The following is a 13,710-nucleotide window of genomic DNA, read 5'->3' as shown; positions in this document are numbered from 1 at the left end:
TCGTTCTAAATACATACCACTCAGGTGGGAGTCCTCCAAGGGTGGTGAGAGTAAGTTCCCTGTCAGGAATGAGTTCTCCAATCGAGAGTAGATCATTCTTGATCTCAGTAATCCTCAAGAAATAGGATTGAATATCCTCATCCTTGCCCTTCTTAATATCCTTCAACTTATTCTTGAGAAATAGAATTTGATTAGCATTACTAACCTTGAACATGCTAACCAACCCGTTGTAGATATCCTTGGAGGTCTTTGATTCAGAGATATAGGCCACCAAATGCTTGTCAATGGAATCCCTAATAATCTTCTTTGCTTTGACTTTAGCCCTATTGTACTTGGTCTTTGTAGCAGCTAGTGCATTTAAAGGAGGTTCAGGGATTTTACCCTACACATAGTCCATCGCTTCTTTTTCTTCCAAGGTCAAATAAAGAGACATCTTCCATCCATGATAATCAGATTTATCATGGAGCTTGTCTTCCGCTGAAAAGTAGGATGAGGAACCCATTGAACCTTTTGTCCTTATCCAACTGTCTTTGGTGATTGCTCTTTCACTCTTGCTTGGGCTTTGTCTTCACCTCACCTCTGATACCATGTTAATTTTAGACAACATTGGTATGTTCTATGCTTTAGAGCAATTTTACTTCAATTTCTTCATTAGCCCAATATCAATATTCAGATTAGCAATCACATCAACATGATAGTAAAATGTGGATAAAACATAAACATAAACAGTAGAAGACAAGCCAACACAAGAGGACACAATATGTGGCACTAGCCAGGGACAAACCCCAATGTGGGGAAACCCTGGATCAAATCTTCTTTTAGTCTTCAATAGTTCGGCAAAGAGAGATAGTACAATTTACAAGTCTGATAATTTATAATAACAACAAAAGAGCCCTAACTAGAAAAGTCAACACTGGTCAACAGGGAACATTTAACCCTCAGCAAAGTGGTCAACTTCAGTCAACTTCGGCCTCCAAACAACAAGATAAAACAACCCTCAAAACAATCAAATTCAGCCAAGTCAAAATATGGTCAAACAACTCACCTGCGGTCAACCCTAGTTGTAGTCAACACTGATCAACAATCAACATTTAGCCTCGATTATTGTGCCCAGAAATGCAGCCCACTCAAACAGAGATAGCCCTCACAAAAATGCAGTCAAAGGAGGTCAACGCATGTTGGTCAACGCTTGGTTAAACTATCAAAAAATTCGGTCTCCTAAAATTTCGTCCTCCTGAAATTTCGGCCTCTTGAAATTTCGAACGTGTGGAGAGAGAGAGGCCCAAAAATATGTACCCAATCAATGAGGGGAGAGAGAGAGAGAGAGAGAAGTGCAAAAATGAGTGCCTCCAAATGAGGCTAAGTCACCTTCTATTTATATGCAACGTTGAGGATGAATAGACGTGATTGTTGGGCTTTTGAGCCTACATAAGTTTGCTGGCCGACCTTGACAATCTGACCATAATCAAAATAAATTCATAACTTCATTTGTACATTTCAGAATCGGATGATCTTTAGATTAATCCTACACCTCTTGGAGAGAGAAATCCAAGAAAAATATCAGCTACCATAAATAAGACGACCCATGTGGATTTTGGCCCTAGTTGCCAATTTTGACACATTCTTTGTCAAGGCATCATATTTTTTCTACATCGCTTCTTTCCATTCATTATGAGAAGCATCTTCTTTGAAGGAAGTTGGTTCAAAATCTATAGACAAATTCAATTCACAATCATAGGAAACATCCATATCAACCAATGAATCAGGATTGTCTACATCATCTCCATTCTCACTGATTGAGATTCTTGTTCTTGTCTTTCCAACCTCGTCATCTATCAATGGATGGAGCTTCACGCAGAGGAGAGAGTGCTTCAAAAGAAGATTCCACAGATTGATCCAGTATAAGAACCCCCCTTCAAGATGTGGAATCTCATTATCAAACGCTTGGAAATACTTTTCATGTTTGAATCTATCCAAGCGATCAAGCTGTCACTCAACAACATTGTCGGTCTTGGAAGATTCAAGAAATATCACATCTATAGATATTATAAACTTCTTACTGAATTCATCATAGAGACGGTATGATTTGGAGGTGTTTGAATACCCAAAGAAGATACACTTGCGACTCCTTACACTGAGTTTTTTTCTCTATTCCTTAAGTATCAAGGCATAACAGGTGGAAACAAAAACCCTAATATGCCTCACCGAAGGAATGTGGCCATACCACATTTCATAGGGAGTCTTGTTTTTTATAGCATTAGATGGACACCTATTCTTTATATACACAACACATAGAACTTCATCAACCCCAAACGTTAGTTTAACATTCTTGAAAAACATCATGGAACGTACCATATTTAAGATTGTCTTGTTCATTATTTTCGCTACTGCATTCTGTTGGGGATTATAAGGTACGATTGTTTGATGTTTGATCCCATGCTGGAAAAGATAATTTTCAAATTCATTTGAAGTATATTTATTTTCCATTATAAGTACGAATAGATCCAACATGAGATTGTGCATTGTTTTCGATCCTTGCATGAAAGTTATTGAATGTTTCAAAGGCTTCATATATGTTCTTCAATAAATAAACCCATCACATTTTGGTGTAGTCATCAATAAATGTCATCATATATTTATTACCATTTGCAGAAGGAACAAAAATTGGGCCACACAAATCAGAATGAATGAGTTCAAGTTTTCTATGTGTTCTGGAATGAGAATAATCAAAGACTATTTGTTGTGCTTTCCTAAGATACAAGCATCACATTGCTTAAGTTTCCTAGGAATTGTAGGCAAACCGATAACACCATTTTTCTTCAACAAATGAAGGTTGTCATAGTTCAAGTGTCCAAATCTAGCATGCCATAAAAGACTTGATGGAAGTGTACCTTCATCATAGTGAGAACTGTATGAAAGTTATGTGCATGAGAAGTTACTTGCAGCTTCAGAAGTCTTTCTTCTTCTATCCCAGTCATGACAACTAAGTGATCTGATGCTTTTCTGACCTCAACCTTGCCATCAAATATGTGAATGGAGTATCCTTACAAGCAGATGTGGACCAAAGACAACAAGATTCTCCTCAGCTTTGGGAGGTATAGAACATCATGTAGAAGAAAGTATGGAAGACCAGGCAATTTGAGTCTGATGGTGCCAAGGCCTAATGGCTTGAGTTTTGATTTGTCTGCAAAATATACATCTCCATCAACATTATCTGTGAATTTTGCAAAGAAATCTCTCCTGAAAGTCATGTGGAAAGTTTCTCCTGAATCAAGCAACCAAGCATCTTTCCATGAAGCAAGTGAAGCATTGAATAAGTCTTCAATTACTCCAGTGTTGCAATGTGCCACAACATAATGATCAGACTTGGGTGTTTTTCCTTTCCCTTTGTCAGTTGTTTTACCTTTTCCTTCATTTCTTTCCTGCTCAATTTTGTCCCAAGGGAGATTACATGTAGAAGCATCATGTCCATCTCTATTGCATCATATGCAATGAAGATCATACCTTTCTTGGAAATGTCTACCCCCCTGCCTCTAAAATTCTTCATTCCTCTTCTTCTTCGACCACCTCTTCCTCTAGAAGAATCATGTGCATGCTTATTCTCTTTTTGCGTAAGGCACACAACTTCTTCAGTAGACTGAGGAACTATCTTCTTTCCAAAATCATCCTCTCTTTCAACAAACTTCTTCTCAAGGGAGTCAAAGGTAATCTCCTTAAGGTTGCCACTTGCTTGTAATGATTCAGGATAATGTGAATAGGTGGGATATAGTGCCTTGACATAAGCTATGGGAGGAATATCTATTTCAACACCAATGGCTTTTATGCCATGCACAATGTATCTTACTTTTGATGCTAAGGCAAGAGGGTCATCATTTTTCAGCTCAAGATTGAACAACTTGATCATCAATTGAATAACTTCAAGTTCAGAGTGTGAGTCATACAATTCCTTCAACTTCTTTAAAGCTTCAAAGGCATTTGAAAATGGTGAAATATGACGACTCACCTCTTCATTTACTGAGGCTACAATCAATGCATAAGCCTTGTTGTTCTTGTTTTTCGAAATGGCAATCTCCTTGTCTAAAGTAAGTTTTTCCGGTGCATTATATCCTTCTCCTTCACAAACCCCTTTCCATGGTTCATTAGAAAGATCAATATATGTTTTATCTTCTAGGACCACTCATGATAGTTCTTTTTTCTAAAAAACTATACCCACAATAAAAATAAGTAAATACATCATAAAAAAAATTATATTGCAACTTTATTTTACCTTCTTACGAAATTGATTTAAAACTCCACCGCTAATCTTCACTCTTCACTCTATACAAAATCCATATATCCATTAAAAAAAAATCAAAATGCCATTAATCATATGCCATGGCCGTCCCCTTTTTTTATTTCTCAAAAATCCTTTATATACCCCTCATAAAATAACAACGCCATACATTATATCATACCACTCTTTACTATTATCACATATCATTCATTAATCGTACTCACTTTCCATATATCCCATACGCACTTACATCATACCACTCTTTACTATCATATCATATCACTCATGTAATACATTTACTTAAGTGTACTCACTTTCCATATATCACATACATTCACTTAATCGTACTCACTTTCCATATATCCCATACGCACTTATATCATACCACTCTTTACTGTTATATACATACGCACTTATATCACACCACTCTTTACTATTATATCATATCAGTGATGTAATACATTTTACATTTACTTAATCGTACTTACTTTTCATATATTCATATATAATGTTATTATTAATATTATTATTTGATTATTTGATTTTAACGTAACGATTTAGTTATTAACACTCATTTTATATATCTTATACATATTTGTGTTGTTGTTGTTGTGATTATAGCCAAATACTAAATTAGTGTATGAGACTCTCTTCACTGCTAAGTCTACGAAGGCATACATACTCTACCCCTTTTGGTTTTGAACCCATGACCTCTCAGGAGGAAACACATGCTCTTAACCATTAGACCCACTCAAACTGTATACTATGCATGTCATACAATGAATTTTATATGCCAATCCAAAAAAGCAATGACATATGATCTACGACCATTAAAAAAAATATAAGCAATAGTTAACACCATTCGCTACGCGGTCTTCAGGTATTTCGACACATAGATTTCATATCAGTTGTAAGGTAAACCACAAACCAATGAACTCAGCCTTAACACACATCATAGAACGTCCAACATATTATAACATTCACAAAATGTACGTACCATGCAATGCATCCTTTCAACTATGTGCATTTGTTCTGTAGTGGTACCTCCTCTTGGTGCTTTGTATGGGCGCTCTCCCAAGAAATCAATGAAGTTGACACAAATTTTCACACCAGGGTTCATCTATGCTCACCACACCATACCATGTCACAGTTGGGCCATTCCAATGCAGCAACAATCGACAGACATCAATGCATAGTCCAACATTCACTTTATTCCAACACCTAGAGCAGGGTACACATCAAATTGTTCAATGCAAAAGGCATAGAATGCTTTGTCCAAACACAAAGAAAATAGGGACAAAAGACAATATGATAGGAAATAATGACATAATAGGAGTTACGAGAGTAGAAGAAAGCTAAAATGGAGCTGGCTCTAATACCATGTCAGGCCAGAAAGATAACTCCACAAATTAACTTGTTTATTACAATACTCACTTCATGAATATATACATGAGTGAAGAGACTCTTGGGATTCCAATTCCAAACTCTCTTGATTTTCTCTTCTCTAATACATAATTGAAACTATTTACAAATTTACAATAATCCCAATCTAGATTCCAATATTTCTCTAATACATAATTGAAACTATTTACAAATTTGCAATAATCTCAATCTAGATTTCAATATCAAACCAAGAGGATAACTCCACAAATTAACTAGTTCATTGCATTACTCGCTTCATGAATATATACATGAATAAAAAGACTCTTGAGATTCTAATTCCAAACTTTCTAAAATCATATACCTGAGTAAAGACTCTTGAAATTCCAATTCCAAACTCTCATGATTTTAGAAAGATTTTGAACTAATACATAATTAAAATTATTTATAAATTTATAATAATACAAATCTAATTTTTTTTCTAAAACATAATTGAAACTATTTAGCATAAATCCCAATCTAGATTAGGTGTCAACAACTTCATTGGTATTAATTTGCCTACTCCACAAACAAACTTACAACTTTACCCTACATATTCATGTTGCAACTTATGAATATTAAGATGGGTGAGCCTACTCCACAAACAAACTTACAACTTTACCCTACATATTCATGTTGCAACTTATGAATATTAAGATGGGTGATGCTAATGGAATAATATCTGTGGCAACTTATTAATATTAAGACGGGTGATGTTAATGGAATTTATCTGTGGATGTAATGTTTAAAGCGATAAAAATGTAATGAAAATGGTGGGATGTAATGAAAATGGTATGAAAAGGTTTAAAGTGGTAAGACTGGAATTAAGATGGTATCATAGAGTTTTGCAATAATACTAAATGCAAAGAATGTACACTCTAGCGATGGGCATTTTTGTCAAACTTTTGGAATGTGCTAAGTTAATTAGCAGAAAATGTTAGCCAGCGATGGGCATTTCTGTCAAACTTTTGGAATGTACCAAGTCAATTAACAGAAAATGCCAGCCAGCGATGGGCATTTTTGTCAAACTTTTGGGATGTATCAAATCAATTAACAGAAAATGCTTGAAAAGTATATAAAGAAATAAACAAATTTTATAATAATTAAAAAAATAATCATGATTTAAATTTCAATTCATTCCAAAGAAAGAAAGGGAAAACAATATGTATCTTTATCGGAAAGATCTTTACTGAGACGAACAGCGAATAAACCATTAGGTTAAGCACATAAACTTTACAAGCATTGGTCAAGCATACAAACATTTGGATGAAAAACATTTGGATAATCTAAAGATGAAAGATAGAGCAAGCATTGGTCAAGCATACAAATATTTGGATAATCTAAAGATGAAAGATAGAGCAGAAGCAAAATACATACTGATATATTAACAATTATTGTAGGCAGCATATACATTTTTGTTTTATATTGTAAAGGAGCACTAGATCTTGATTGCTAAGCCAGCAGAATCATGAAAATCCCAAATACTAGTTGGAAACCTTTTATGTTTGTCTGGTAGCAAACATTGAGTTGCTGTGTCATTATCACTGTCATCAAATGGATCAATTTCACTGCCACTACAAGCTGTGGGGCTGCTATCCTGCTTACCTTTGCTGCAATTCACAGAGGACTCACTTTGAAGCCTATAACCATATGCATGAAATCTATCAGAAGTATTAGTCTGGGGAGGGTTACCATTAGCTTGGACTGGAATTTGGTCCTTATCTTGATCACTCATTAAGTTAACAACATCAGGCTTTCTAAAATCATGGCTAGTAGATGTAAACAGCTTTCTTCCTTGAAATGGTTGCCATTCAGTGTTGGAATGATATGGATTATTAATATTTTTAGTTTCAGAACTTCCCACATGATCAGATGTTGGGCCAATATTGTTTGTATATACTTTGCCGGAACTTAGCTCTTCATCTTGACCAGTAATGTTGGTTGAAATTCCAGGGCTAGAATATCCCTTTGAATATATTTTGATGTCATTCTCATCGTTCTTGGTTTTCATTCGTGTAGTCTCATTAACTTCCTCTTCATATGATGCCCCCTCATCCTTTGATACATCATACTTCTTGGTTTTCATTTGTGTAGTCTCGTTAAGTCCCTCTTCATGTGATGCTCCCTCTGGTATATCATTGAAAGTTGATTCGAAACTTTCAAAAGCAGGTGAAGAGGCTGCTCTTGAAGAAAAGCTTCCGGATCCCGTTATTCCACGCGAAACTCTCCGAGCGCGATCGCGCTCTTCTTTCAGCAGTTTCTTTTGGTTAAGAAGTTCTAGGATTCTCTCTGCTTTTCTTTGGATACTCTGGCCCCAATCAAACCTGCATGAGAAAGTTAAAAAGGATTAATAAACAGGACGAGGAAGCATGGAGATGACATGAAAACTCTATGAATCGGAGGGTAATCAGCATCATATGTTCAGGGCTAAATTCAAATTTGTTTATTTCGTACTCTTAACTTCGATTCAGAATGATAAAACTTATACTATTTATTCAGCCTGCCACTCTTCAGTGACACACGATTAAATAAAATTTGGTATTGATTGATTTAGACCAACAATAGGCAGACTAATATTTCACTTGCTTGATTTCTAAGATTGATCTGAATGTTTTATTTATATATATACATACATTTTTTTAAAAGAAAAGCATGGAACAACAGTGAACATATGTGAGATAACAATTTGGGGTATTCAATGCAACAACTTTGCGTTTCTGCAATTCATCTCGTGGAACAATTTCATTTGTCTGTACGACTGTAGAATGTTTATTCGCACGATTAATTGCATCTCTTGGAACAATTTCATTGATTAATTGCATCTCCTGGAACAATTTCATTTGTCTATACGACTGTAGAATGTTTATTCGCACGATTTCGCCCATTTGCAGCAGGATCTGGAGAAAAACATCTTATTTCCTAGTGGAAAGAGAATTTTTAAATTTTTTCTGAGCAGTTAGGCAGTGAAAGGCTGTTATCATTGGATTGTGTAAGCCTTACAGCAATGGACTTTCTTCAATTGCCCGGAAAATGTATTATTATTATTATTATTATTAAAATTTTTCTGAGCAGTTAGGCAGTGAAAGGGTGTTATCATTGGATTGTGTAAGCCTTACAGCAATGGACTTTCTTCAATTGCCCGGAAAATGTATTATTATTATTATTAAAGACTGTTATTATTGGATTGTGTAACCCTTACAGTAAGGGACTTTCTTCGATTGCCCCCAAAATGTAATAATATTATTATTATTCTTATTCAATTTTAATTAAAGACTGTTATTATTGGATTGTGTAAGCCTGCTGTAAGGGACTTTCTTCAATTGCCCGGAAAATACGTATTATTATTATCCAATTTTAATTAAAGATGGTTATTATTGGATTGTGTAAGCCTTACAGCAAAGGACTTTCTTCAATTGTCCGGAAAATGTAATATTAATATTATTATTATCCAATTTTAAGGTGACGGCCAAGCCGGACACCAAATTGGTATATGAGACCCCTTGTTTGTGGGACAAGGGACCCATTTCCGAGAAATTTGACTGCTAAATTTATGAAGGCATACATTAGAACTCCTCTGATTTTGAACATGTGACCATTAATATTGCCCACTGAAATTAATATTAAAAGAGATTGTATTTAAGCAACCACACGGAAATTGTTTTTAATATATATGCCCCAATACATATAAATCATTCTACCCCACAACTCCATTCCAATAACTACAACTCCAATTCCTGCAATGTGTCTTTTTATGCCCCAAATATTTACAAACCTCCCTACTCCACATCCCCACCCCAATACCTACAGCCCAAACACCTACTATATGTCTTTTTTTTACCCCCGATGCCTATAAACGTCCCTACTCCACATCCCCACCCCAATAACTACAAACCCAAATACCTGATTATGTCTTTTTATACCCGAAATATCCATAAACTTTCCTACTCCACATCCCCACCCCAATATTCAAACTTTACTCTACATCCCCAACTCAATACAAATACAATACAATGACCCTTATGAATGAAGAGGTAAAATATTAATTAACAAGGTGAAAGACCCCTTTTGTTCTGGGGATGATCTGGGGGAATGATTTAAAAACATTTGGAAATCACCAAAACAGTTTGGTTAATAGCATGAGATTATATAAATTCACTGAGATAAAGAATGAGCACATGTTGAGGCCACTGTGCATAATATGCAAGAGATTTTCTTTCTAACATAGCAGCTGGAAAAGGCTTCTGTCACATATCTTGCTTTTTAAATTTCTAATAAGTACAGATCTTTCCAGTCTACATTAACTTATCGACCTGTGTGATGTAGCCATTAGTCTAATCACAAAAATGTTTCAAATGAATCTAGCCTTGTCAAGGACTAGCTAAATTTGAATAACGTTTCAAATGAATCTAGCCTTGTGAAGGACTAACTAAATTTGAATAGCACTTGAGGTCCGTATCAATGTATGTTCAGGCTCTGAATTATATCAGGTCAGTATGAAATATAATCAAACTGCTAATGAAGATGAAATGTGGAAGACAATAGTGTGTATCCTCAATCATAAATTTCAGGCACTGTACTGGTAATCTAGTTATATTACCCAAAATCAAAACGAAAATCTAGTCATATTACCCAAAATCAAAACGAAGTGTGTACCCCAAAATCAAAATGAAAATCTAGTCATATTACCCAAAATCAAAACGAAGTGTGTACTCTGAACACCTTTGAAGTTTTGGTGTTTGGAATCTCTTTCCAAGTAGAAGTAACAAACAAGAACAATATATACAAGTAACAGTGTTTGGTGTTTGGAATCGCTTTCCAAATAGAAGTAACAAACAAGAACAATATATACAAGTAACAGTGTTTGGAATCGCTTTGCAAGTAGAAGTAAAGTAACAGTGTTTCGCTTTGCAAGTAGAAGTAAGAAGTAAAGTAACAGTGTATGGAATTGCTTTGCAAATAGAAGTAAGAAGTAAAGTAACAGTGTATGGAATTGCTTTGCAAGTAGAAGTAACAAACAAGAACAATATATACAAGTAACAAACCAGAACAATATGTAAAGTAGAAAAGACAGGGGTTTGGAGTTATGTACAAGTAGAAAAGACGGGTTTGGAGTAAAGACAGAGGTTTGGAGTTTTGGTATTTGAAGTTGAATTACTCACACAATTTTATACAGAAACAGAGTGGATAAGGAGTGCTTTGAAGCCAAAGTAGGATTGAACATTGGATAAAGCGTTTAGCCTCTTGCAACTTAGAAGCATAAGTCGATACTCGGTAATAAGAGCATTACTTGTAAAAGATGATTTTAGGTCATGATTGTGTTCTTGGGGTGGCAATGCAAATGGTGAAAGTTGAAAGTTAGCTGCACAACAAAAATAAGGGAGTGCATAAGAGAAAAACTGAAAGCCACAAAAAAATCATATAAAATTCCATCCATTACCAAAAGCAACTATTTTCATCCATTACCGAAAACAATTAAGAATAAAAAAGCTCGGTGGTGTTGGGATATCGCTTGACATGGCTAAAATGGTAGTCAAGCCAGACAATTAGATTGAAGCACCCCAGTTCGAAATCGAGTTCACTCTATTTCGCTTATGTTTTACACTACCAACTACCAAGCTATATTCGGATCGGATCATTCTCATTCATTGCTATACTATACTGTGGTGTAAATCCTATGAGCTATGTCCTTAACTTTTCTATTTTTGTGGGTTATCTCTCTGCAATAATATCATGCCTTGATTTTCACAGATAGTATCCTCCAAATGATGATTTGATTTGATAAAATCTATATTCAGAAATTTATAACATTAGCCAAAATTATATAATTCATGGAAATATTCTAATGTATATATATGGTAATTTGTAAAGTATCTCTGCGTTGAATTGGATCTATAAATATAACCTGAATAGGATTACCAGCTAATTTAAAAAAAACAATGATAATATATAGAAATACCCTAGCTCATCCACATGCTCAAAATGAGTGAGTTGATGAAGAACATCCTTTTCACTCCGAAAGTCTGCTGCAAAACTCTCTGGACCATGTGTTAACAGGTACTCCAAAAGTACTAATGTTTTGAAAGCCTCTCTCCAACTCTTCGTATCCGAGACAACCAACCTGGCAGTACAAACATTTCTTCGTTCAGTTATTTCCAAACCTCCAGGAGGGTTTGTTTTCATGTCACCAAAATCTCAACATTTCCTAGGACAAGGAGGAAAATTTCAAGCCAGTTTCAGTCCAAATATACCCAAACATAACTTTTTTCAGAGAAATCAAACCGTCAATATTGAAGTCTTTCATCTTTTACAATTAGAATCTTTCCAAGATATATCAAACTTGTAGTCTTTATCATACACAGTTTGTTTTAGAAAAACCTGATATTTATATTACTGAAAGGGGATCCAATTCTCTGCCTTCAGAGATTACATGTTAAGCCATCAACATATTGATGTGTTAAATGGGGGATCATAATGAAACTTAAGGCACATGGTCTGAAGATGTGAAACTTCAGGAATTTAAGGGACTAACAAACTTTTCATGTAGATTTCAATCCCAACATTAAAATCACAATGTTTTCATCACGTAACCAAAAAATTTCTATTGGGCTTTTTACTTTGAATTCTGTAATGAATCTAAATGTAATAAAACAGCAAAATTTTTCCTTTATACCCTGTTTTCAATGTAGATTTCAATCCCAACATTAAAATCACAATGTTTTCATCACGCAACCAAAAAAATTCCAATTGGGCTTTTTACTTTGAATTCTGTAATGAATCTAAATGTGATAAAACAGCAAAATTTTTCCTTTATACCCTGTTTTCAATGTAGATTTCAATCCCAACATTAAAATCACAATGTTTTCATCACTTAACCAAAAAAAAATTCCAATTGAGCTTTTTACTTTGAATTCTGTAATGAATCTAAATGTAATAAAACAACAAAAATTTCCCTTTATACCCGGTTTTCAATGTTCTTTGATCCCGCTCTATCTACAGTAATGCCAACAATCAATTTTGATAAATATTAAAAAAAAACAATTCCGTTTTGTTCTGGTGAACGGGAGTGATATTGCTACCTCTTATGTAAAATGTTGACAATTCTCGAGTAATCGTCCACTTCAAAGGCAGCACGAGAGATATCAGCCATTCTACGGGTCTCCGGTCCCCATGGATCACTGTTGGTTGCTTCCTCTGTCATCCTGGATACAGAGAGAGAGAATTAACAGGCACCATTATCGAATCGCAACAGTATTCTGTTCTGGATTTGGTCAAAATTAACAAAAACGATTTTTTTTGCAGACCCACAAATAACTAAACAATGAAAATATTAAAACATAAAAAATATGATGCACCCAATATTATTATAAACGCTATTGAGATTTTAGAACAAAGAGGGAGTCTTACAATTCTGCCTCAGTGACATCAGTTAGCACAAGCCTAGCTGTTTTGAGCTTCTCCCTGAGAAAAAATGAAGCTTGCTTCTTGAATTGGCCAAGATGCAGACTACCCATCTTAAGGTTTTATCAGATGTACTCAAAAATTTCTTATCAAGGTTTTATCAGATGTGTTCAAAAATTTCTTATCATTGGCTGCTACTTCCAAATAAGCTGTCAAAACCATTCATAAGATTATCCTAGAAATGGTTCATATCTGTCCCAGAACTCTGTTAAACCAGCAAAACATTTTGATTTACAGCTAAATTTCTTCAAATAAAACAACACAGCATTTTGATTGCAACAAATTCATAAACCATATTCCACTGTACTATTATGGGCAGATACACTTGATTGTGCAGATAGATTTCTTGAAACAAAATCACACAACATTTTTATTGCAACAATTACAAACCATATTGCACTGTAATGTTAATTACAAACCATAATGCACTGTAATGTTTTGCGGAGATACACTTGCACTGTGAAAATGGTTGATACTATGAAAGAATCCAAAATTTGACCTTTATCCTGCGCTGCCACCACGTTAACCATTTAAGGCTACACGCGTGAATGCCAAAATGA

General features: G+C 34.8%; 1 protein-coding gene across 2 annotated transcripts; it reads right to left on the bottom strand.

Annotated features, from left to right (window-relative positions):
* Positions 1 to 7,046: 7,046 nt before the first annotated feature.
* LOC149209985 (uncharacterized) lies at positions 7,047 to 13,315 on the bottom strand. 2 transcript variants are annotated; one of them, XM_089396574.1, is made up of 4 exons: positions 13,097 to 13,315; positions 12,769 to 12,891; positions 11,649 to 11,810; positions 7,047 to 8,016 (listed from the first exon to the last, which is right to left on the bottom strand). In XM_089396574.1, exons 1-4 carry the CDS (start codon positions 13,201 to 13,203, stop codon positions 7,131 to 7,133), a joined length of 1,278 nt encoding a protein of 425 aa, XP_089252700.1. In that variant the 5' UTR covers positions 13,204 to 13,315; the 3' UTR covers positions 7,047 to 7,130. The 2 variants fall into 2 exon arrangements, with proteins under 2 accessions (XP_089252700.1, XP_089252701.1); XM_089396575.1 differs by lacking the exon at positions 11,649 to 11,810.
* Between the last annotated feature and the right edge of the window lie 395 nt (positions 13,316 to 13,710).

Source organism: Pinus tabuliformis, chromosome 1_2, assembly GCF_031772625.1.
Source record: "Pinus tabuliformis cultivar Carrire ecotype Pingquan chromosome 1_2, CPIR1, whole genome shotgun sequence".
Classification (NCBI taxonomy): Eukaryota; Viridiplantae; Streptophyta; class Pinopsida; order Pinales; family Pinaceae; genus Pinus; species Pinus tabuliformis.
Note: the sequence above shows the minus strand (reverse complement) of the source record. Positions and strands in the feature narration are given on the sequence as shown.